Here is a 25,884-nt window from a genome sequence, read left to right on the forward strand (position 1 = left end):
ACTATCAGAGTCTAATTTATATTACTATAATTTAAAAGACAGAATTCGGGTAAATAATGCCAGTTTAATAATACTTAACCAACCCAGTAATTATAATCGGGGAAAAAATAAATCTAATAATCTGAGCCTTTCTTAATTTCTTTCATTATTGGGCTACAGACAAGGTTAAATAAGTCAAAAGTCCACCTAATTCTGCACTACCGGCTTGATAAAAACTAAGCAGAAATAGCTGTTGTAGGGTTTTGCATCACCCTATAGAATTAACTAATTTTGCTTCAAAAAGTTGTATGAAACCTGCTGAATAATGCTACGTTAACATATTGAGTTACATACGGCTTAATTTAACGAAAGAAATTGAAAAATGTGACATTTTGAAATCTAACTTGAAATACTGTACTGCTATTATGGCTTCTGGTTTATTTTATAACATGATGTTAAATAAAATAATTTAAAGTAATTATGTCTCAAAACCTTTGTCCATAGCTGTACTATCTTTTCCAAAAATAAAAATAAACTACCAGTTAACAAAACATATGTTCTAACTTGTGTCCTTTGCTGGCCTTGCTATCGACTGTGGTTGGCATTTCTCTTGATGTCTGCTACAGATTCCACTGATGGAACTGCTGCTGCATCTGAAGAGTTTCACTTAAACAGCAGCGTAGTGCATGCTAGAACGTTGTCAGTCTGCGCTAATGGATTAGATACAGACCAGGACTTTTTCAGAAAAGTGGAAATCTGAAAATAAACATCCTCTTTATCAAGATTTATCAACATTGAGGGTCCCTATAAAGAGACTAACAGGCGATACCATTCTGCCCCTTTGTGTGCTTTCATCAAAGTGCTTTACAACGGAGGACGGCATCGACAAAAGATAGCCTCCGTATAAAATATGAAAGGGGTGTTTAAATGTTAATAAAAAGTGGTGAAGATGCTATCAAGACAATTGGAGTAGCCAAGCCCAACAAAGTTTAAAGCAGATCCCATTGAATTCTGGGATTCCTTCACTCATCTGAGCAGCAGTTGTTCCTGGTGGGTCATGGTTCTAAACTTGAACCACTTTTTAATCAAACAAAAAAGCAAAATACACATTTTCTAGTAATCTAGTAATTTCTTTATGAAGAAACAAACACACTTATTTCATTTAAAGTATTCGTTTGTGACAATTATTGTTTATTTACCGTGTCCTCCTTTTGCTTTTATTATGGCTTTCAGATGTAACATACTGGTTAAGAATTATCATAAACATCTTGTTGGTGAAATCTGGGCCCATTCTGTCTTGCATATTTCCTTCAGCTCAGGCAGATTGGATACACAATGCTTGGCTACAGCTTTTTTCAGATCAGTCCGAAGCATTTCTATTGGATTGAGATCTGGTGATTGCAAAAGCCGTTCCAGAACTTTTATCTTCGTTTTCTTCAAGAATTCCAGAGTTGACTTAGCTGTATGCTTTGGGCTGTTGTTTTGGAAGATAAACTGTCTGCCAATGAGCCTACGAGCAGATGGTGTCAAACAGGTGATACTGTAAAAGAATAGGGAGTGAAACTGACCCAACGAAAACCAAAGCAAAATATAAAAGGAGACTATATTGTATTGACTTTATTTATGATTCAGTATGCAGTGGGGAACATTGCTTTTAAAATCCTTAGACATTTAGACATATTTTACAAGACAAATACAGGATCTGTATGTCACACATTGTTCACAGTTCCATACCACTACATGCATAGAACAACAGCACTCTGTACAGAAACAACTGGATAGAAATTCAACAAGTAAAAACTAAGTAATAAAATTAAAAAAAATAACTTCAAGACATACAAACAACATTACATATTGATGGGATGTTTGGGATTGGTGTGTGTATTTATACATGTCATTTTTATTTCTCTGAAATGATCGGGTGTTTCCTTAGAATTTAAGAGAAGCCTAAATGTTGTTTTTTTTTTTTTTTTAACCACATCATGACATGTTTATTTTGTGCTTTTAAGGACAGGCTAATTTGGAAACTTAATTGGGGGAGGGGAAAGTCATTTTGAAATTCAAAGTCTTTATTAAGATATCAAATTAAACAGAGAACCCCCTAAATGGTTAAGATCTAGCACTCTATTGCAGGAGATACAAATGAAAGCGTTGTGTTAATATTGAAGTTGACAAATAAACTTCTGCAGCCTTTCCATATTTCAGATGAATACACAGTTGAAATGCTAGTTACAAAAAATACAGATAAATAAAAGTATCTTTTTAAAATAAATATTATTGAACAACTTGATGCTTTTGATGATTGACCTATACAGAGATAAGATCAGTAAGGTTCTCTGAAAGAGAATGAAGGAGAATGAGTTACATCCTGAAGAACCCTGTGAAATAATTTAACCTGCATGCTGCAATTGTCACTCGCTAACGAATCAGAGAAACAAGTGCCCTCCAGACCTTGGTAAGGTTTGTGAAAATCTATTTAGTTGCTTAGCCAACCCCATATTAGGGTTTGAAAACATGCCGCACACATTTTAAATTGATACAACAAATAATGCTATAAAGAAAGCATTTCTCCCTTTGAATTACCAGTCTTCCTAATAGTTATCCATATGTCTTACATTACAATATCTAACCTAAGATATTCCTGCAGGTGTCTTGTATTTATCAAACAGTCATCAACTGTGTTTCTACTCTGCAAATAGAACAGCGTGGGTGTCCCATTATTGGAGCTGCACGCACTGATTAATCGATTATTAGGATCAAGCTATCCACAGGTGAGTGTCACTGGGTCGATCGGGCTGATTTACCTTTCCAAGTGAAAACGCAGCTGCTTGGGTTTGTGTGGGTCGCTGTTCTCCACAGAGTCTAAGAAAAACAGCGATCACCACAAACCCAAGCAGCTGTTTCTTTACTTGCTCCTCTTTGACTTGTAGCCCAATCAACACTAATGATCAGCACCTGGTTTCTTCCACAGTGTTTATTCCCCGTATTTTGAGGAGAAAGGTTTACAGAGATATAACACAGAGGCTTTCACCCGATGGCACTCATTAACCGCTCTATAACACTACTCAGATCCCACCGAAATGTAATCCATAACAAAACAGGAATGTCTAGATAAATATTTATTTAAATAACTGTCCAAGAGATTGCTTACACTGTACACTTCCAACAGTCTGAGTTTTAAAAAGGCTGTATCAAGAGTGAACTGGGTACCGGCTTTGTTCGAAGAAGAAGACTAAAATAATATTTCCATCCGTATTGATTTCTGTAGCAGGCTAGGACACTTGTTTCTCTTCAGTACGTAGCGGAACATGCCGAAGTCTCTTTGTTTACCGCTCGCGTTTGGTACGCTCTTCCAGTACTCCCAGTTTTGATATACGCACGCTGAAGTCAACGCTAAACATTCAAACACATCAATCACACTTTAAAAACAGATTTAATAGAGCAGAAACAAAACTAGCACTCCTTGAAAAAGTCCCCACTGAAAACGAGAAAGGAAAACCATTACTTTAACGTAGACTTTTAAATATCAGTTGCTGTTTTTTTTTTTTTTTGTCTCTTTACCGTAAGGTGACCATATGGCTCTGTGTTCACCGGGACAGTGGCTTTTCAACTCACAACCCAATGCATTCTGGTAAGCGTAGTCTTGCTTCTCTTAAAGGAAAGAGGTAAGTGAATGGTACCTGAGGCAGGTAAAATGTACCAGAATGCCTTGGGTTGAAAAGCCTGAACTGTCCCAGTGAAAATGGGTCACCTTATTTTTACCTCATCAAATTTTTTTTCCCATTGCTAGCAGCATATTAAATAATAATAATAATAATAATAATAATAATAATAGACGATTTCACAAAGTTTAATACTGTCAAATAAATAAAAACAAAAGACGACTGTTCTTGTCTTTGTTGGTTTCCATGGGAACATCAACAAGAAAAGGGGAGATGGTGGGCGTGGGCTTCAGGCATGTGAAATCACACGCGCACATACGTAGTTTGTCCAAAATGTCAGTTTGCTGTTCTATTAACCCTATGATAATATCTTGGTATTTCACCCAAATCCATTGATTATGATGATATAATGCACCTTCACACAGCCCTGTGTACCGGTGACTGTAGAAACAAAGGTAGAACATCATACATGACTTGATAACCTCACGCAGACAAACTGACTGCAAAACAAACAAACAGAAAACAAACAAAACAAAAACAAAGTCATTCAGCGATTAGCAAGTGCTCTACACAAAATGAACGATTGTCTCTACATAAAGGAACATTTTCTTCTACCTAATCCATTATTATAATTCATAATACAAAATAAATTGTTTTAATATATTTTTTACTGAGTTGCCTCTAATAAAAATCTGCTAAAAATACTGATAATTCTTTTAATATATTTGAACAGAAAAATAGACTACTCTGAGATGCATGGCGGTCATATAACCACTTCCATACACCAAACACATACAGGAAGCGACTCCATGGCAGACAGGAAGTGACAGGGTAAACAGAGTATCCGGGCCAGGTTCCCTTGGTAACCATTTCACAATCTGAAGCACATCTCAACACAGTGTCTTTTTTGCTTTGTGAAGGAGAGAAAACCCAGGCAGTTCAGACTTCTTTGCACATCATTCTTGTAGCATGTGATAAAATAATTGTCCTCACTGGCGAGTTGTATTTGGGTGAGGGGGGTGAGGGGTATGGCCTACCAACCTGACTCATCTTTTTTCCCCACATTTTACTATAAACCGTAGCAGTCGCAAAACTTCAGTGAAGACAATCATAATAATATTTACAACAGATACACATATTAACAATGCATGATCATCATTTACAGCAGTCAACACTGGCTTGAAGGGTTCCAATGTGGTAGGCTGCGGTTGCCGTGGAAACAGTGAAGCCCCACCCCCCAGCAGTGCTAAGAGTTGTGTGCGTGTGACAGTATGCACTAGGCCTTGACCACATCCAGAGACACAAACTTTAACGCGTTCCTCTCTTGAATTCTAGCTAAACGTAGGCTGTGTATAGAGAAGGAACTGAGTCCTAAGTTGAGCTTACAAGAAAAGGCACGAGAAATCTACCTGACTTGTAAGCAGTCAGTTAGGGCACAAGCAGCGGGACACAAAAAGCGTCTCAAATGGGTATGATATATGATATAAGGTAGGAGAATTCTGTCTAGAAATGTATATAATACAATAGAAATATTTTACATATAATTACAAGGTGCAGGAGGATATTGTAATTATGTTGTTAAATTAAACTTAAACACAAGTCTAACAGGCACTCTAAAATGAGATAGTCCTGCTATGCATCTTTCAGAACAGGCTCTAGCATAGCTTTTTGAATGTGGGGTGGCTGCAAATATACTGGATGGTATATCTAACAGAGCATGTTTGGAGTATATGTGTTAGCGTTAACCTGCTTGTCAGCCAGAGTCTTTCTACATACGGGCTGACACCCACTTTCATTGCACTAGTAGATTTCTCGCTGTCTTTGCATTGCAGGTGTTGAATTCAGAGAAAGAGATGTACCTTCCAAACAATAGATAAAAAGAACATAACCCAGCTCTCACTCATCTGCTCCTGCCAAACGCAACTTTACAAGAAGAGACATTCTCTTGTGATGCACGTCCCTGTTAGAACCAGGGGCGCTGGAACTAGGAGCGCTGGGGTTGCCGATGGCTTTGCATGGCTTCCATCATATACAGGGCTTACAGTTTTGTTTAATTGCTTTCAGCACCCCCACTTTAAAAATGGTTCCAGTGCCACTTATTAGAACACCAAGTTCTTTGGCTCTTAAGACATCAAAATATAATAAGCAAACATTAACGTCTATTTATAAAATAGCAGTGAAGAGGCAGAATGACTAGCTACAAAATAATCAGAAGAGATCAGAACAATTTGTGAGTGCGTGCAGAAGACATTATTTGAATGTAGATTTACAGAAGGAGCTGCACCATTCTCGATTGGAAATTCTATTTCCAAAACACCCAGACCATGTGTACTACTGAACCTGCTCATAATGCGGTGTTTGCTGTTTATGACAATGTCATATGGGGGACAGACTAACATTTGTTGTTGAAAATGGCGCTTTGTGTGTCTAAAGTAAGGACTGTAAATACATGTAAACCCTGCACGTGATATTTAGAAACAATACCAACCCTAGCAATCTCCTAGCAAGTGTGTCTGTGCATCAATGCTTGTAATTCGATTTTTCCCCCTATTCAGAACTGGACTATGTTGGTGTTTTAAATCGCCCAGCTTTCATGAGAAACAGTGCAATTCATTCTAACAGTTTATCAGCAACCCTGTATCTAAGGTCTGTTTTGGGTAAAGTAACAAGGCATTACTTCAATATTAAAACAACCCATTTAATATTAAAACAGGTGCTTCCTACATGTGGACAAATGAAATCAATGAAGTATGACAGCTCTGGTATATCCTCCTTATAGCACATTGCAAAACAATCTAACATTTCAAGGTGCTTTTTTATTTTTTATTTGTATTCATAGTCCTGTATTTACATATAGTACTTGTAGCCTCCACAAGAGGTCCATATTAAAACTGTGATTCACACAGAACTGTCAGCCTGTTTCTCCCCCATTCCGGGAGAAGAAAAGGAGAGTAGAATATATTTTAATCAGTATTTGGAAATTCACAGTAATATCCAAATCCCATCTTAAGCAGGACTGGCTCCCTTCACACCTCTCCTTGGCTTCTTCGAAACAGCTGATCATGCCATGCAAAAGCTCTCGTTTTTCCCCTAAAGAAGATGTCAGTTTTCCTGTGTAACGTCCCTCTCTCTGTCGTTGGTCTAGAAGCAGTCAGATGCTTTCATTGTACGTGTTGGAGCGGCTTCGTTCGCTGTTTGGAAAGCGGATGTCTTGTGAGATGTGGTTCTCCACTTTGTTGCTTTCCTGATTGCAGCCTGGTGTGCTGCTCCCTGCAATGCCCTCCAAAGGGAAAATGCAGTTTTGACCCATTAACCTCTGTGATGCTGCTACTTCTAGGTGGCTGCCTCTCTGCTTCTGATAACCGCTGTTCACGTTGTACTTTGGGCTTGCGTTACCCAGGAGCCATTTGGAAGCACTTGCATCAGTCCCATCTTGTAAATGTTCTTCTTCATCGGTGTCTGCATCAATATATTTGTTAATGGAAGCATCATGGAAGGTGAACACGTTTGGCATGAGGCTCTCTGGGGATATAGGAGGTGTTTTGCTACTGGCTGTTGTGTAGATTGAGACTTCTGGACTGAGCAGAGACCGGTCAGAAAACAGAGAGCTATCTGAAAGAGGCCCACTCAGAGTATCTATAACAGAAGCTGACATTCCAGGTGCGCTTTGAAAAGCATCGGCTTCCCGGAAATTCACTTTGAAGGACCTGGATTTCAACGGATTGTTGAATCTGAAGGAAGGGGGTTGGGAATTGGGATTGTTGCAATTCATCTCCAGGAAATTGTTCCCCTTGACCGGATAAATTTGTGCGCTGGTGGCGGTTTTGGGAGAGAGCAGTCCTTCGTACTCGTGAGTGGTCTCCAGAGACGGATTCGCACTGACTTTGAAGGACAGGGAGGTGATTGGACTGTGAGAGAATCTCCCGCTTTCCGGAAACTCTGTAGCACAACTTATAAAACTGTCGATACTAGACATGCTTCTCATGTCAATAATTCCTTCAGGGGGGGCCAGCACAGGATCTGCTGGGCCCGGGATAATGTCCATCTCTATTTCATCCCTTTGTTTGCCTACTTTTGATGACTGGCCTCCCTCTTTGGTATTGAGGTTGGGCTGGGATTGGGTTTCGGCCATTTTAGTATACATTTCTTCCAGCGTTTGCACATTGAGATGCTGAGGGCTAGTGCTCGGCCGGGCTGTGTCTGGCGAGCCTTGCTCTTTAATATTTAAAGACTTGTTGGAGCTCGTCTCTGACGTGTTCCGTTTTGTCCATTTCCATTTGTTGGGTGAAAGGTGGTTGTCCTGCACCTTCTCCTTCTTCCCCATGCTTTCTCCACTCTTCTCCACCACAATGTCCATCAGTTCTATACTGCGGGCAAAAGCATCCTTCATGTTCATTGAAACGATGCTTCCATTTCTCTTTGCCCTCTCAAGGGCTTCTCGCCGCTTGATTGCCTTTTCTTGCCTCTTTTGTTCCTTGTAGAATTCTGAGAAATTGTTCACAATAATTGGTATAGGAAGAGCAATCACCAACACCCCAGCGATACAACAAAGCCCCCCAACTATTTTACCCAAAAGAGTCTTAGGATAGATATCTCCATACCCTACTGTGGTCATGGTGATGGTAGCCCACCAGAAAGAAGCAGGGATGCTCTTAAACTTTGTGTCATCCTCGTCCTTCTCAGCAAAGAACACCAAGCTGGAGAATATCATGATGCCCATTGCTAGAAACAAAATGAGCAACCCCAGCTCATTGTAGCTTCGTCTCAGGGTGAATCCAAGAGACTGCAAGCCTGTGGAATGTCTGGCGAGCTTCAGAATCCTCAAGATCCTCATGATCCGGAATATCTGGACCACTCTTCTGACGTTCTGGAACTGTAGCACACTTTTATTGGACTCTGTAAGGAAGATTGTGATGTAGTAGGGCAAAATGGCCAACAGGTCGATCACGTTCAGAGGCCCTTTGAAGAACTTCCATTTGCTGGGGGAAGATAGGAACCGTAGCAGGTACTCCATGGTGAACCATGCAATGCAAACGGCTTCCACGTGAGCCAGTTGGGGGTTGTCAGTGACCTGTCCGAATTCATCCATATCCTGCAGCTCTGGGAGGGTGTTGAGAGACAAGGCAATCGTCGATAATACAATGAAGAGGATGGATATGATTGCCAAAATCTGGAAAAGAACAACAACAAAATAATAATTAGCGTTTGAAAAAAAATAAAAAGGGAAACCTAATAACTAACTGTCTAATGATACAAAAATCTATCAACAGGGAAAAAAAACTATTTCTTATGCATTGTGCTTTAGCAGCGGCAGAGACAGGGTGAGGAAACAGTGATTCAAATAAATCAAAGCTCTTTTTATTCAAGAAACAGAAAAAACAGGAACCAATGACAGACTGCCCCAACCAGGCCACCTAAATACAGTCATAGTGGACCTGGTTGGAGACAGGCAGACATAACATTATAAACATTTACTTAAATTAAGGCATCACATGGACCAATTCACACAGGAACACACAACAACCAATGACAGCTATTTACAGATGTTCACAGTCCCAGGGCCACTCCCCCTGCTGGTGCAGCTCGGTGTCTGTTTCTCCTGCTCCACCCCCACTCCTTTACAATGCATTCTGAACATATTTGCTCCAGCTGTAAACGTAAGTAGATCATATTCCTTCATAAATGCAAGCCCATGTCATCTTGAGTTATTTGGGGGTTTCAAGCAGAGTGTGTGTCAAGGCATTACTACTGTACACTCCAGGTAGCAAGTCAAAGGCATTAATACTGTACACTCCAGGTAGAAAGTCAAAGGTATTAATACTGTACACTCCAGGTACCAAGTCAAAGCAGGAACCTGTAAACCCCAAATAAAGTGAATTGTATCATGGATAATATAGTGTTTTATACTGCAGCTATGCATTTTATTTCAATTAAAATGGCAATACAGTAATACTAAAATAAACTACAATTCTTTGACAAGCGTTTTGACTTGAAGTCTTGCTCAGTGTCGTCAATATTGAAATTTGTATACCATAGGGTTTGGCGCAGTCAGAAATTCTAAAGTGTTCTGGCTGTGGATACAATGGATATTCAGCACACCTTTAACATGCTAATTTTAATGTATATTCGGTGACACAGTATCCATCTCTGCTTTGCGAATGAAAGTGTATTAACAATTCAACAGCAGTTTCAGATTGATCAGTGCGGCAGCAGATTTGCTGATAAAATGAGGTGTCGGTTAATTAACCACACGTCATGTTCTCAATCCAAAAGCTGTCAGAACAGACAAACACGCTGACGTATTGACTGAGCCTTGTCTGTTAGAATCTTTCACAGTCCTGAGGGAGTTATTGAGGATTGTGATGTGTTCCCTTCATTTAAAACACGCCAAGCCAAACCAGATTCGAAGCCTGGGCAGCACTTAAGATCTGTGCATTTCGCTATATATTTGATTATATTCCTCATAGCCACCTACAGTACACTCCCTCACTCTCTTGTCTGATCAATTTAAAAGCAGGAATTTAAAGGAAGGTAACCTGTTGTCACATGGCTCTCTTTTTGTAGTGTTTTTTTTCAGTCATGGTAAATATCCTGTTACTCATGTAACTTGAAATAGACACACACTTTCAGTAAGGTGTGAGAGATTTCTAGTGAAATCCAAAGTTCCCAGAGGCAGATATTGCAATATATCCACACTGGAGGCTTTTGCTTCATTTCCACCCGCCCCTGGGACTGATTCAAAAGCGGTATGAAGTGAGTCGGGCCCATTTCCATCAGCAGCAGATCGAGATCAGCTCGGTTCCCATTGGAACTGACTGACTGACTGTCTCTCTGTCTGTCTGTCTGTCTGTCTGTCTGTCTGTCTGTCTGTCTGTCTCTCTCTGTTGGTATGTCTCTCTGTCTGTCTGTCTGTCTGTCTGTCTGTCTGTCTGTCTCTGTCTGTATCTCTCTCTATCTGTCTGTCTGTCAGTCAGTCTGTCTGTTGGTATGTCTCTCTCTGTCTGTCTGTCTGTCTGTCTGTCTGTTGGTATGTCGGTCTGTCTCTCGGTCTGTCTGTCTGTCTCTCTGTCTCTCTGTCTGTCGGTCTGTCTGTCTCTCTGTCTCTCTGTCTGTCGGTCTGTCTGTCTGTCTCTCTGTCTCTCTGTCTGTCGGTCTGTCTGTCTCTCTGTCTCTCTGTCTGTCGGTCTGTCTGTCTCTCTGTCTCTCTGTCTGTCGGTCTGTCTGTCTCTCTGTCTGTCTGTCTGTCGGCCCCGGGTTGGATAGCGGGCTGGCAGAACCAACTCACACTGATGGTGGAAGTAACTAAAACAGTATCCAATGGAAAAGAAGCTGCTTTTAAAAGGTGTACTGCAAAAAATGGACTGAACATGAAGGCTGTATATATACACACACACACACACAGTAGGCGCTCCTGTGTGAAACTGTTAGACCACTTTGTGCTTTAATTAGGCATCTTAAACCACTTCTAAAAAGACTTCTGCATTTTACCATTTGTGGCTATGTGTTCCTTTCCTCTTACTATTTAAAATGAATTGCATGTGTGGCCTATTGAAGTCATCAATTAAATTAGACACTTATTTGCCTATTTTGAAAATGTTCCAAGATTTTCAGTGACAGTAGTTTGATTTCATATGCACAACAAATCAAAACAGAAGCAGTGTGTTGTAATAAATGAGCACACTTCTGTATATATCGTAAAGGTTGCTGTACTATGAAAGATAAAATACATATACACACTGTTAGGGAATGTGGAGGTTGTTGAAATCATTTGTAAATAGCAATTCTAAAGACAATAGATACATTCAAATGATCTTTGACTTAATGTTTCAAAGAGTAGGCGGTTGATATTAGACTGCGGACGGGAACCCCAGCTTGATACTAGAACACAATGAGATTGAGTTTTACAGCCTGGTTTCAAGATGCAGATGGAGAAGTGGCATTTGAGCTCACAAAATATTGAATCACTCAAGCAATTTGTACAGGAATACTGTTTAATGAAACTGTCCAGACTTTAACGATAAACCTACTGAGCCCAAAAATTCAGACCAATTATTTCTATTTTCAGTTAAAAGTCTTGGCATTGATTTTAAACCAAACATGATATAAGATTCCTATTTAAAAATAGTCTGCCTGCCCCTGCTCTGGTCACAGTGGAATATTAGTAATTCATGACCCACTTATCAGACTGCAAAACATGCCTTCACTTCATCACCTTATAATCACCTGGAAGATGAAAAACTGATATTTAATGATAAAGATGAATGCCTTCATTAATAGCCATACAACCTGAAGATGACCACACATATTGATTAATAAAAGCTGAATAACTTTTGGACCATTTTGGGTTGTCTTCTAAGCTTGGGTTTTACATTTGACATATTCTATTAATTGATTAATCTATAGCATGTGAGCGTTTGAATAATCACAAATCTTTGAAGATGTGGTAATGTAATAACAGTATACTCTCAGTGAACTAAGAGTTTTAACGTGTATCATTGCCAGAATGGCTGTTTCAGTAAACTCCTTCATTATTTTGTGTTCATTTATTTTTTTACATTTAAACAATTAATCTATCAACAAAAAATGTAATCTCTTCTAACATGAACCTGTGTAATTAATTAATTGAAATCCCTTATATATGTATTTATTATAAAAACACTGCTCTCCCTTTATTTTCAATATTATCTGCAACATAGTACCATGCCATAGCAATACAGTAGAATAAAAACTTCCTAGTTCACAAACAAAATTCAAAATATGTTAACATGTTCAATCTCAAAGTACAGAAATGGAACTAAATCCCTCCTAGAATGTAGCAAACCGTGCTTCAGGAATGTGAATGCACAATAAACTACAACTCACTGTGGGTTATCCAGCTTTAAAGTCGTTGCTATCATTTTAATAAGCTTGTAACATTACAGGGGAAATGCTTGAATTCTGTACAAAGCTACTGCTCTACTATCTCTTTTAAATAGAGTGAATACCTCTCATGCTTCTCTGCTTGAAAACAGCTTCCCGTCAAAAAAAATAAAAAAACACCCCTGCCTTTTAACCGGGCATTGTCAAGTTACATTAAGCATTAAACACTGTCGGCTGTCTCATGGGGAAAATTACCTGCATAGCAGTGGGATAAAAATAGCTGCTGTGCAATCTCCAGGATACCCCCGAGACAGACAGCGCAGAGATCTTTTTATAGTATCAAACTCAGAGGAGAAACCTCATGGGAAGTGCTGAGTGGCCCTTGTTTGTTTCAGCCTCAGTCAATGCAGACCTTGCTGTCAAGCCTGCTAAGACATCGGTCCCGACTGCACTCTTATTGTGGCAGATTGGATTCTGTATTGGATTTGCTGCTGCTGTTTCAGGGAATTTAACTTTCTCGTAATAGTTGCTGAAAACCAAACAAGAAATCCCTAAGGTGTTTTACTGCCCCTGTAACACGGGAGGGAGGGGAGGTAGGTCTGTGCTGACTGTCTGGCGCATGTGTGGTTCTGCAGGAAGAGGGCGGCAGCCACGTAAGATCTGCCTGTCAGTCACGGCGATGACACGGGTAGGTAGGGAAGAGGGTGTGTTGGCTTTCCCTCTCTGAGTGGCTGAGAGGCGGGCCTTGGGGGATTGCTCGGCCCATAAGTACTGCGCCTGGTTGTGCATTTGGGTGGCCGGAGAGAGAATACCCTCTCTCCGGAACGCCAGCGGTTGAAGAGAGAACAAACCAGGCAGGCATGGCTGAGGAAGACAGCCCGCCTTAAACAAATAAATCAAGAATTAAAATAAGTAATTACGTACCCGAAGGGACGTGTGTAGTTTTACCGGGAAAACTCCCAGTGTATAGGGAATAGCAGAGCGTAGGTCGGCGGCCTGTACTGACCGGCTTAGTGGCGGGGCACTGCATAAGCAGCACCTTTATTTTGTAGTTTTATTACTGTGTTTTATTTTCTCTTTTTATTTCACCTTTGGCTTTCATTATTATTTTAGAGCACCTGTGTGTGCTGTCAGATACAAGTGCAACCCCTGCTTACCATCTGGCAACAAATAATAAAAATAAAAAATAAAATTCCCAAAATAAAACTGGGCACCCGTGCAGCGTTTCAAATAAAACCTTCTGCCTCCCGTGTGTGTCAGTGAATTGCCCACCACCCTTCCACAGCCCCCTTAAGGAAGAGTTTTTTTGTTTGTTTTTTATTACCCCATTTTCTCCCCAATTTGAAATGCCCAATTTTTTTAAGCCCCTCTCACCGCTGCAACCCCGGTGCTGACTGTCGGGAGGGACGAAGATGAAAACACACATCCTCCAAAACGTGTGCGTCAGCCAGTCACTTCTTTTCACTCTGCAGGCCTGCCATGCACAAACCATCAGAGCTACAGTGTCGGAGAACCACACAGCTCTGGGCCAGTGAACAGAGGACACCCTGGCCGATCTAAGCCCTCCCCACCCCCGGGCGGCGCTCTGCCAATTGTGCCCTGCCCCCTGTGAACTCCCATCCACAGCCTACAGTGGAATAGCATGGACCCAAACCGGCGATCTCCAGGCTATAGGGAGCATCCTGCACTCCACTCAGAGTGCCTTTACTGGAATCGCCACTCGGGAGCACCTCCTTAAGGAAGAGTTAACATCAGTACTGTAAAGTCAGCAAACAAATGTATTTTTTAACACTTTTGTGGTCCATTTTCATAGCTAGTTTAGTGTTTTGTGGGTACACATTAATGCACAAAACAATTTAACAGTGCAACAGCTTGGGAGGGCTAGGGGGTACCTAGGACAAGTGCCTGTCCATAAATGTCTTGCGTCATGTGTTCATTTTCCAGGAAGGGCCATTGCGTTCTTCATTTTCATGGAGAACCTTACCTATACAAGTATGCAAATGTTTACTCACTCAAGGTCTGACCCCATTCTTTGTTGACTGACTCCATGTCATATTGTACTGTCAGTGGCATCCTATCTTAACAGAATAGTACTCAGATTCAAGAACCACACAGCTGCACTGCTAGTCTAAATAGAGAGGTTTTGAGGGTGAACTGGTCTTTCTGTGGAAATGAAAACGCCTCTTGTCTGTTTGCATCACACCGATGAGAAGAAATCTAGCATTACATAAAGCAGACATCCTATTAACCACTACCGTGTGTTATAAAATACATATACTGGCACTCGAGCAGCACTGAGTCCTGCAAAACATCCTTTGTACAGGAGATTGTATTGTGCATCCCGATGAAAGGTTGTGGAGAGAGAGGGGGGCAGGGGATAGCAGAGGAATCGGCCCTCTGTGAAGGAACATCAATAATTGCACTTTTCTACCATCAGCAACGTGGTGGAGACACTGTTGAATTAATTCCTCAGCATTGACTAGGGATTGAGCTCTGAGACCACATCTCACACCCAGAGTGGCGAAGAGGGTTGCCGTGACAACCAGCATCAGGCCCAGTCATAATAACATAGTTATGCTTTCGTTTATGAAAGGCAAGTAGGGTGAATGTAGAAAATAGATGACTGTGGTAGGGGGGAGGGAGGGGGTGACAAGTGGAATCCCTTATTAAAAACTAGTTGAATATATTACACATTATATTTAGCCTTAGTTAATTCGCTTTTTCTTCTGGAAACCTATTTAAGGAAGTCTCTAAAATAACAAGCTCTAAATGCAAATCACCATGACCTACAGCCACCGGATATACAGAACAAAATCCAGCTGGAGGGACTGGTTTCTCTTTTATTGGGATACTCTAACTGGTGCTAAAGACTGTTAACAATAGTTCTGCTGTTGGTAGCACTGAATGAAAACCATTACAATTTGCATTGGGAAAATAAAAGTTAATCATGGAGCAGGTTGTACAAACAGAAATCTATTGTATCGTGTAGCATATAGCGCATTGAGCAACTACCTGCCAATTCTACTTAACTGCAGTAAATTGCTGTATAGTAGTGACACTCATCCATAACCAGACTTCAGTGTATTCCATCTGCCAACAGCACAGACATCAAGGCACTCATTAACTATGTGACCCACCTTAGTTAAGCAAAACCAAAAAAGAGTAATTGGATTGATTTTTGTCCGAGTCTAGTAGCTGTGTGCACTCCACAGAGAGAGTATGAGTGAATAATAAATCAGGATGCTGTTTTCTTTGTGGGTGCTGCTTGGTGGCTCTTGTCACACAGCTGCCTGTAGCAGTGTTGAGTTATGCTGCAGTAGCTCAGACATGCCACCATTTCAAGATGCTGCTATTAAAACCCACTGATAACCCACTTTGTTTGCTGCTGCTCTGTAGTCAGGAAGGGGAGGATGTGGAGTATAGGCCTTTAGGTTACAGCTCCTTTAGGTTACAGCAGAGTAAACACAAGAAAGGTTGAAGTACACAGGATGATAGAGCTGACTTGACATCATATCTCTTAGCTGTAGCAAATACATACTCTCAGAATCATTGGGCTGTTCAGGAGACACGCGATGATATCCTTCACTCCTGTACCTGGAAGAACGTCCTCCAGTTCAGGTAGATATCACACACCTATTCTGTAACTGTATGCTAGATAATCATTACATCATGTCTAGAGGTATCATTGCAATAACTGTGTATTTCTGTATTACTAATAATCTTTCCATGCTAATACATGAATAATGTAGCTTTACTAAATACACTTGTCAAGTACCAGTAATAACATGGATTAAGGTCAATAGTAAAGTGATTATAGTTGCTTCCACAATCTTTACACATTGACTGTGAAAACACCTTCCTATGTATAACATGATAAACTGAGGAAATGCTTGTTTTGGCTGCTGGCAGATTGGAGTGAGTGTAGGCCTCTCCCTGGAGGCAGAGGAGCAGTGCAACCCACAGCAAGGTCATAGACATGCCTCTCTCCTGCTACATTCGGACTCTGGATTATTCGCTGTGAACAATCAAGGTGCATTACTGCTAATGAATGCTGTCAGATGCTTTAAAGCCATGCCCTGCTCGTCAAGCTGAGCCAAAAACAAATACTGTATACAGCTCGAGGGCCATTTTAAATACGTTCAAATAAAATGCCCTTTTATTCGTGTCTGCTTTTTGCATCATACAATTATTCCCTACTCTTTGTAATTTCTATATAGTTTGTGTTAGGCGGGAGGGATGTTTTCCACTGCCCCTGTGCTCCATGGCTGCTTTTCAAATGCTTTTCTTGTACGATTCCCATGATCCAACGTGAAAATCACAGATTACAGTTCCAGGAACTCTTGTAAACAAGGGCTGGGGCTCAATGGGTAATTCTCCTAAATAAACAAATACATACAAAATAAATTTTAAAAAAGCTGAATGAAGCTAATATCTTTACATTCACAAACAAAAGAATCACATGATCACAGTGTGCTCCATTTATTTAATAAGACACACCTGAGCTTGTTACCTATGCACTGTGGGCTAATCAAGCTTGCAGTAAAACCACTCAATTCTTAATGATTGTTTATACTGGAACAAACTGATCCATTGATTGAGAATACTGAGCAGAAGATCATGCAATACCAAAACCAACCACCAGGGGCCCCAGTCCCCATGCTAAGACCTCTCAAAACAAGTGTTGCTGCAGTGCAGGGAACATTAGACATCATTGAAGTTTTCACTCCAAACCCGCTAAATGAATTGTTGGGTTTGGCACACACAGGGGTTGCCTTTCCAAAGCTTACATAATCAAGCACTCCAGCTTGTGAGCAGCGCCGGCCGTCAGGGTGTGGGGACGGCTTGTTAAACTCAGTGAAACGCTGACCTCGCTGGAACAGGGGCATACGAGCAAGACAGCTAGCAGACACATTGAGACATGTATACAGCCTTCTGTGCTGGAGAAGATCTTGTCATACAAGTGTGTTAATATGGGAAGTTTTCTATCAATGTACCTCTAGAATATAACACATGGTTTGGGCTTTGCAAGAGGCATTTTTTTTATAAACTGATTTTTTATAAACTGATATTGGATTTTTTTTTCTGTAACATACAAATTAATCACACCTGCAGAAAAGCTGCATGTAATGCAGTAAAAATGTCATCCACTTTCAACAATATTATAGATGTGACTTGGACGATCCTAAAGTGTGTCTGGGCCACTTAGCACCACTTATATCTGCCATAAAATGCTCAGTTTAGTCTTTTGTCAACATAATTGAAGCCATCTGTGCATGCTCATGATGATCCTCACTTTTTACACTTGTGTGCCCATATATTACAACACTGCAAGATGTGTCATTTATATCCTTTATATACCTACCTGCAGGAAAACCACAGTGTGTGAGAATTTACATTTCAGGTCAGTAATCAGTGATATAAAAACATGTCAAAATGTTAGACCACGTTGTGCTTTAATTAGGCATTTTAAACAACTTCTAAAAAAAGTGTCATGCATTTTATCATGTGTAGCTTTGTGTTCCTTTTCTCTTACAATTTTTAATTAATCGCATGTGTGGCCTATTAAAGTCATCGGTTAAATTAGACAGTCACTAATATGCCTATTGTAACAATTCTCCAAGATTCTCAGTTCCAGTGGTTTGATTTCATATGCTGCACAACAGAAGCAATGGGATGGTCTAATAAATGTGCTCACTACTGTGTATATCATAAAGGCTGCCGTACTATACAAGATGAAATGTACCTCAAGAGCTATCTGACCTTGAGTGGGGTGAAAAATAAACCACCTTGTATTTTACAGAATACAGTATATAGTTAATTAAGAATAACTAAGCAGACTACCTAATCTTAATGCTGTCCATCAAATACAAGCTATGTGTGTGTGTGACATTTCGGCATAGTCCTATAAGCCTGTGTCTATTCTTGATTAATGTGATGTCCATCGACTGAGCATTAAGTCATCTTCAATTTCTTGATATTTTTAGCCCTAGCACCAGCTCAGGCTTTCATCTGAGCCTACGAGAACTGACGTAACATATAGCACACACAGTTCAGAAGGGATTTCAAGTTGGACTAATTTACACTCCAGCGGGATTTGTGCTGGTTATTCAAACGCACAGCCCTTTGACCTTTAGACAGATTAGTAATTATGGGATGTAGAGTCGTTACAGGATCAGGTAATGGAGCATATTGCCGTGTGTTTTTTCTCAGATTCTGATTGCTTAATAATTAGAGCCGAATGTGTTGCTTTGCTAGCGTCTGTGAGAGTATTTCAGGGTGTCTGAGTGCAGTGCTGCTCTACAGGTGCAAGGATAGACAAGAGGTCTGAATGCACAACAAAAAACATATTCCTCACACTGTGCCGGTCACTGGAAGAGTGTGTCTTTCTCAAACAGATTATGCATGTATTTTGTGGTCAATGTAATTCTAGAAGACATTGTAGCACTGGCGTGCTTATGTATGCTTGAAAATGGCTGGTGTGACAGTCAGGGTAATAACTGTTTTTAACTGTTGTTTCAACACATAACTAGAACACTCCATTGTATTATTGTAAAACTATAAGAAGCCAAGGAGTTTTTTTTATCATTTATACCCCATCAGGAGGGGTCACAGTTTTGCAGCACCAGAGAACCCCCTGGATTGTATCAACCACTTACTTTTAGTGGTAATTCAGGGCTAACCTTGGACAGGAAGAGAACACAATCCACAGGGATTCCACAGTGCTGTGAAGAGTTATGGTAACACAGTAGCATTATATTTGGATGCACCAAGGGTATTGCAATGGTATGAACAATGGACTGTCAGATGTTCTCCCTCATTGCCGTGTCTTTATTATTTTTGTGTCCTTTATTGTACAGCTCCGGGTATTTTGATACTGCAAGAATTATCTTTTCTTCCACCATTGCTTACTGAAGGCACGCAAGGGAAGCTGTTCCTCATTGGTCAGTTCCCTAACTGCCGTGCGACAAAATCGCAAACTAGGACACCAATCCTGTTTTTTTTCGCATTGCTTCTGTGTCGCTTCAGTGTCGCCCATCGCATCGCAGGCAGTGTGAATGTCTTGTATCAAAAATACGTTTTATTTTTTATGTCATGGTGCGGTGTGTCATACACGTCTGGTGTGTGGAGACCTTAAGGCAAAAATTTGGATACATTAATCCTGTTTTAAATACCATTCAATTATTGTTTTGAGAGTCACAGTAGCTGTCTGCCGTGTGGATGTGTGCATTCGCTGCTGAGTGACAGGCAGGAGATCGAGACGGAGGTTGAAGTTGATACGCCCTGCAGGTGAACAGGATTTATTTACATATCAACACACTGAACAGCTCATGTGATACTAATAGCAATGGTAGCGCATGGAGCACATACAACACACTGTACAAAATCTCTGAACTAATATTCTCTGTTCAATAATAAACTAACGTTGCTGAAGAGCTTGATCATGGCTGATAAACGGTTAGGGCGGCTATGTGACGGGTGGATACGCGACGGATTACTGTAAATAAGTAAACATCACAGCTGATTTCAATGGAGGCTTTTCTTCGACAGCCCTCCTGAATTGTTTTATACAGGATTGAAAGGTATTGTAAGGTTCTGTATTAACAGTCAGTCTTGTACTGAACACCAGCTGTACAGACTGAGAAGGACATTTGCTTCTTGCACTGCAGTTAAAGTGACTGTAGCCAACAAAATAACCCCATAAATCTAAGCCATTTTGCACTTTCATTCATTAGCCCAACCGGTCTAATTTTACTGTTTGTACACGATAGTGTCTCACCAAGGTTGAGAGCAGACATTCCTAGCAATGGCTGTGAACTGCTTTGGGCTGAAATACAATTGGGTTTGAAGATGCTGCTTCTTGGTATCTAGTACAGACCCCCTTCAGTAAACCCGTTATCATTGCTGGATTCTAGTCTAGTTAAGGCTTCACGTGTTATGTCCAATGATTGTGAATTGTTACTGGTTGGTTATTTTAATGTTAACTTGTTAGATGGATCATTTCACTCAAGAGATCTTTTAAATAACATAGAAAGGTTAGGTCTGTGCCAGCTTGTATTAACACATCTGGGGCTACTTTAATTGACCATGCTTACACCTCAAAACGTCAATCTTTTTTCATTTATTTCAGCTGACGGTCCATTGGGCTCTTCTGATCATAGTATAAATAGTCTGGGCTTTAATCATACATCTTCTCCAGCACTTTCAAGCAATCTTTCTATCTGGGTCTATACATTGGCTGATTGGGGTCTTGCTAACGAGCTGTTAAGTAACTTGTCATTCCACAGCTGGGTTTCCTCTCATGTTGAGGATTCCTGGGCTACATGTAGTTATTATTATTTATTCCATCCAAACTGATACGTTGTACTGCATTTTCTAAACTGTGGTTGTCTGCTGAACTTAAAAGCGCTAGGGTTAAAACTAGATTGTTTAGACGGGCCAAACAACTTGACACACCCATTGCTTGGGAAGCCTTTCACACTTATGGAAATAAACAAACTACCTTACTAAGGAAAGCCAAGATTGAATGGTCAGAACGTACTCCTCAAAACGTTTCAAATCCTAAGAAGTGTTGGTCTATGATAAAGGCCAATTCTGGAAGGGGACAGTTCCTTATATATCAAACGGGCAAGTCTCACAGACACTCCATCTGACAGAGCCGAGCTTTTCAATACATATTTTGCTTCTTGTTTTAATCTAGTTGATGCGCTTAAGAGTCACTCAGCTACTGGCCCAGATGGCATCTCTGCTACAATGCTCAGGTGCACTGCTCAAACCATTGCTCCGCGTCTTTCTTTGCTGTTCAGTCTGTCTCTAAGTCAGGGAGTGGTTCCTCCGCAATGGAAACACTCACGGGTCACTCCAATCGATTCTAATTATAGGCCAGTTTCCCTTTTCCCTTTTGTCCTTTTGTCTCTAAGGTTCTGGAGAGGATTGTGTGCGGTTCTTGTGAAAATGATCTTTCCTTTAACCAGATTTTAAAGAAACCACAGTTTCAGGATCAGGGGATGCACTTCTAACATTTCTTGGTCCGTGCTCTAAAAACCTGGACTGTGGTTACGGTACAGCTGCTGTGTTTTAGACTTCTCCAGAGCCTTTGACTCAGTTCCACATTTTATCAAAACTTTCTAAATACGGGTCCAATTGAGAAATTCACTCATTACAAGCTCCTTGGGGTCTGGGTATCTGATAATTTGCTCTGGACACACCACGTTGATTATGTCTGCGGTAAAGCAGTGGGATTCTACTTAAGATAACCTTCTTAGTCGCTCTTCTCTCAAACCATTAAGTGGCAGAAGGTCCTATTTTATTCTCGTTCATTTCTATAAGGTTCTGCATTCACTGTGTTCTACCTCTGTGTCAGTCTATGCTCGTAAAAGACCTTTGCTGAGAGTCTCCACAGAACTGCTCTGACCATCAGTCCTTGTCCCTCAGTTGTGTCGTTATTCTTTCTTTGGCACAGCCTTGGGGTTAAGGAATGCTCTTCAGGATTCCACTGTGTCATAAGCCTCTCTGGGTTTAAAACTGCTGTTCAGTGTAATCTGCGTTTGAGGTGAACATGCTTTAGTTGTAATGTAATTTAATTATGATATTTGTATCTTTCAATATATTTGTGTATTGTATGTATATGTGTGTGTGTGTATATGTATGTTTTTATTGATATTGCTTGGATGTATAATTGTTGTATTGTTTATTATTGATTATGGTCTACTTAGGTCTCTCTTTGTATTAGTGCTGCACTATTGAGATGTCCCTGCGCTGGCCCTGTGGGCACATAGTGAAATAAATAAATAAATAAATACAATTTTCGGTGCCTGGGCACCAATGAAGTGATCTGTTTTCCGTGTGGAAATCAAATTACTGGTTGTCTTTCCACTGAATAGGCACTAGTGACAAAAAAATCAGTGTCCGGTTCCCTACATACCAGTTTTAATGGTACACTCCAAGTCAGAATCTCCGATAACCGGCGCATATTTTAAAATGTTTGCAGAGTCAGGAGTCCACCACACATCTCCTGCACAATTATCTGATTTCAGTCAGTCGTCCTTGTGATGCAATAGAGAGAACATTCGGAAATTCTTTTACAAACTACAGTACTACTTAGAAGGATAACCATTTTTTTAGTAAAAATGCTGACGACAAAGACAGCAAAGGTGCATCCTATGATATCGGTCAGTGCAGAGACCCGGGGTTTGGAATGAATGACTGCCCTTGCTTTTAAGATTTAATATATATATTACAAAAAAGTAAATAAGTGCTAAACATTTATTTAAAATAAAAAAAAAACACTGGTAAGTAATGTTATAAACTATTTATTTATGTTTCTGCTTTGCTTGTTTTTTCCTCACAAATACAATACCATAACTGCTGTTATTTTATCTGCTGAGATCAAATGCGGTAGGCCCAGGAAAAAAAACATATATTCAGAATGTAGTGTAAAATGACATTGTCCAGAACTGTCAGCAGATTTAAAAATAAATTTAAAAACCATTGTAATTGTACCGATACAGTTTTAAATTGGTGACGAATTTAAAAAAAAGGAGCGTTTATGTGATTACTTTAAGAATTAGGACTGCATCACTGGTCAAAGCTTGTTACTGGCTGAAAGAAAGTCAGTCAATAGGATAAGCGGCTGATTGGTTATTGACAGGAAACAAGCAGTGAAGAGGTGGGGACAAGTTCACTCTCCAGGTGAAATGACCCAGGAAGTGCAAGAGAGTCTAAAACCACGGCTTGCAAAGAGATACTCCCGGAGCTTAGTGTAATACCAGAAACAATTCTAAATTGAAAATACACATTTGAGACCTGTATAATGACTTGGTGTGCATGGCAGAGACATTTTATGAAACTACTATGTTAGCTACAATGACTGTACATTAAAGAGTTCATGTTACAAAGTGAAAAACAAACAACGCGAGTGCCTAAGAGACCTTGAATTCCGTTGCTTAGCAGCCCAGTTTGTAAAATGTTTTTCTCGGTGGGGTCGTGGTCCAGTGTAGGTGTCGTGTGCTTTGGATGACCTTTTGAACTAATTTTCTCCATGTGAAGGTGCTGTACTGTATAGTTCAGAAACAGCCATATTGTCCATGGCTCCATATATTTTACCAGAGACTGCCAACAGTCTGTGCTCCGCAACATGCCTGTTTTCGAAGTATCCAATTTAAGGTTTTTAAACAGATTTGAAAGACAGCAGGGGTGATCTGTAGTGTTCGGCAGAAGCAGAATGCAACATTTTTTAGTGAGCTAAACTTTTCAAAGTGATATTTTTTCCATTGCTATGGCTCTTTCAGCCAAAGTGGGACAGCTCAGAAAAATTACATCATCATTATGAAGCTTATCCCAAAGCGCTTTCCAATAAAAATACTGCATGAACGCAAGTTCTTGATGTAAGGGGTCAGCAAGGTTCTCTTGGAGCTGTCTGTGTGCGATAATGTAAAATCAGTTTGGGGGGGAAGCCTTGTGGAAACACAAGTGCACAGGTAAAGATTACAATCAGTAATTGATCTGACAGGGCATTGGAAGTGTGCTCCTTGCTGCTCGGCTCAGGACAGTGAAGGATAAGTGTAATAGGATTGCGTTTCTATATAAAGAGGCATAAGCTAGGAAAACCTAATGGGCCATTACGTGGTTTGGCCCTACGCTTTGAAGCAACCCTGTAAGACCCTCCTCTATTTTGAGAAATTACCTGCGGCTGTTCAATGCTTTATACGCGTTCAGCTAATTCCATTGTCTCCTGTGATGTGTGCAAATAACAAGATTTCCACGAAGACGGCACAGGAGCTGAAATAATCCTATTATGGGCAGAGGAACATTAATCCCGTTGAACGTTTCCACATTGCTGTCAGGTAACCCCTGTGATGTCCATTCCGGTCTGGAGATTGCCGGTGTGGGTGTGTTTCATAGCTTTAGTGTAATTTCTTCATGAGGGTGGGCCATGGGGGGATACATGACGTACAGTACAAATCCATTTGTTTCAACCCCCTGACCTTTCACAGAACAGTTTCTTACACTTACTGTTCAGTCCTTTCCTAATTTCTACTGTACACATGCAGTAGCATAACAGGGAGTGAAATAAGACTCCCACTGCATAGCAGTTTGACCCATTCCTGTTTTTTATGAGTTTAATAAGATACACCTAAGTTTGATACCTACAAACTGTGGCTAATCAAGCTTGTAAAAAAACCTGGACTGGGTGAAACTGCCATGCACTGCCTTGTTTCCATCCCTGTGTACAATGTAAAGACATGCATTGTAAAGGGTTATTACGGTAATCTTGGCGCAAGCAAAGTAAAGCATGGGAGAGCTGCATACAATCATGGTCAATCATTATATAGATTTAAACACAGTAAAGCAAAGTAAATACACGGCACGCATGAGGATAAAATGTGAACTGCGAAACTTATATATCGTATATATAACCCTGATATTAATACAATACAGCCATTTGAAATATGTTTTTGTATGAGAAGGAAATGCTGTCACATTAAGATATACTGTTTATTTTTTCTTATTTAACTATATGGAAAAATATAGGGTGATCTAAGATATAAGCTGATTTTCATCCCATTCAAGGTCAGAGTGGCCAATAAGCCCCCAGTGGGCAGCTTTTAATTTCAGGATGTCTTCAGAACAATACCTGTTTGTTCAGCTGTGGCTATCTTCACAGACACTACTGAATGGCCCTCCCTCTGAAACTCTGTCTCAGGCTCTGTCCTTGTCCTCGATTGAATTGCTCCTGTGTGCGTCTCATGAGACAGCCTGCACAATTAGCTGCTCTAAATTAATGGGAGCCTTTTCACAGCCTCGCTTTTATCCAACTTGACAAACTCAGCCAGACGCAAACTACTGTCAAACTACTCCGAGCTCCCCCCCGAAAGAGAAATGTTGAATCCACCCAAAAGATACGGCAGCAGCTGCCAATATTAATTACCCAGCTTTTTAAAAGAAAATAATTTTCTTACATTTCCATTTGTTTGATCAATAGGCATGACTTTTCTGGCTTCTTTTAAGAAATGTGCTAACAAATGTTTAAAATATAAAAATAATGCCTCCTAAATTGGCTCTACTACCCCCTTTTCACTTCCTTCTTTATAACTGTCTAGTTTAATGCTTTCTTGACTCTCTGAAGGTACATGACAGAAGAGTCATCCTTTGTGTTGATTCACAGTACCAGAGTAACCCTGTGCTCTCTGCCTCATCCCCGTCTCGCAGTCTCTGTAACACAGCACGACTCAGCATGGCTTAGGTGGAGTTAAAGGGACCACTCTGTGTGAAGGAAATGTATTCAATGAAAAGAGGCACCAAAGCTATTGAAGGAGAAGGAGGATTGCTATGAAGGTAAATGACACCAATATAGACAGGTGCCCAAAGTTTCAATGGAGTTTCC

General features: G+C 40.4%; 1 protein-coding gene across 2 annotated transcripts in view; it reads right to left on the reverse strand.

The window, feature by feature from the left end:
* Positions 1–6,318: 6,318 nt before the first annotated feature.
* Positions 6,319–25,884, reverse strand: part of LOC117962318 (potassium voltage-gated channel subfamily B member 1-like) — a 90,064-nt gene continuing 70,498 nt past the window's right edge. For both annotated transcript variants that reach the window (XM_059004192.1, XM_059004191.1), the window contains exon 3: positions 6,319–8,811. In XM_059004192.1, coding sequence (XP_058860175.1) covers positions 6,793–8,811 — 2,019 coding nt within the window. In that variant the 3' untranslated portion in view covers positions 6,319–6,792. The remainder of the gene's footprint in view (positions 8,812–25,884) is intronic.

This window comes from Acipenser ruthenus, chromosome 29 (genome assembly GCF_902713425.1).
Source record: "Acipenser ruthenus chromosome 29, fAciRut3.2 maternal haplotype, whole genome shotgun sequence".
Lineage (NCBI taxonomy): Eukaryota > Metazoa > Chordata > Actinopteri > Acipenseriformes > Acipenseridae > Acipenser > Acipenser ruthenus.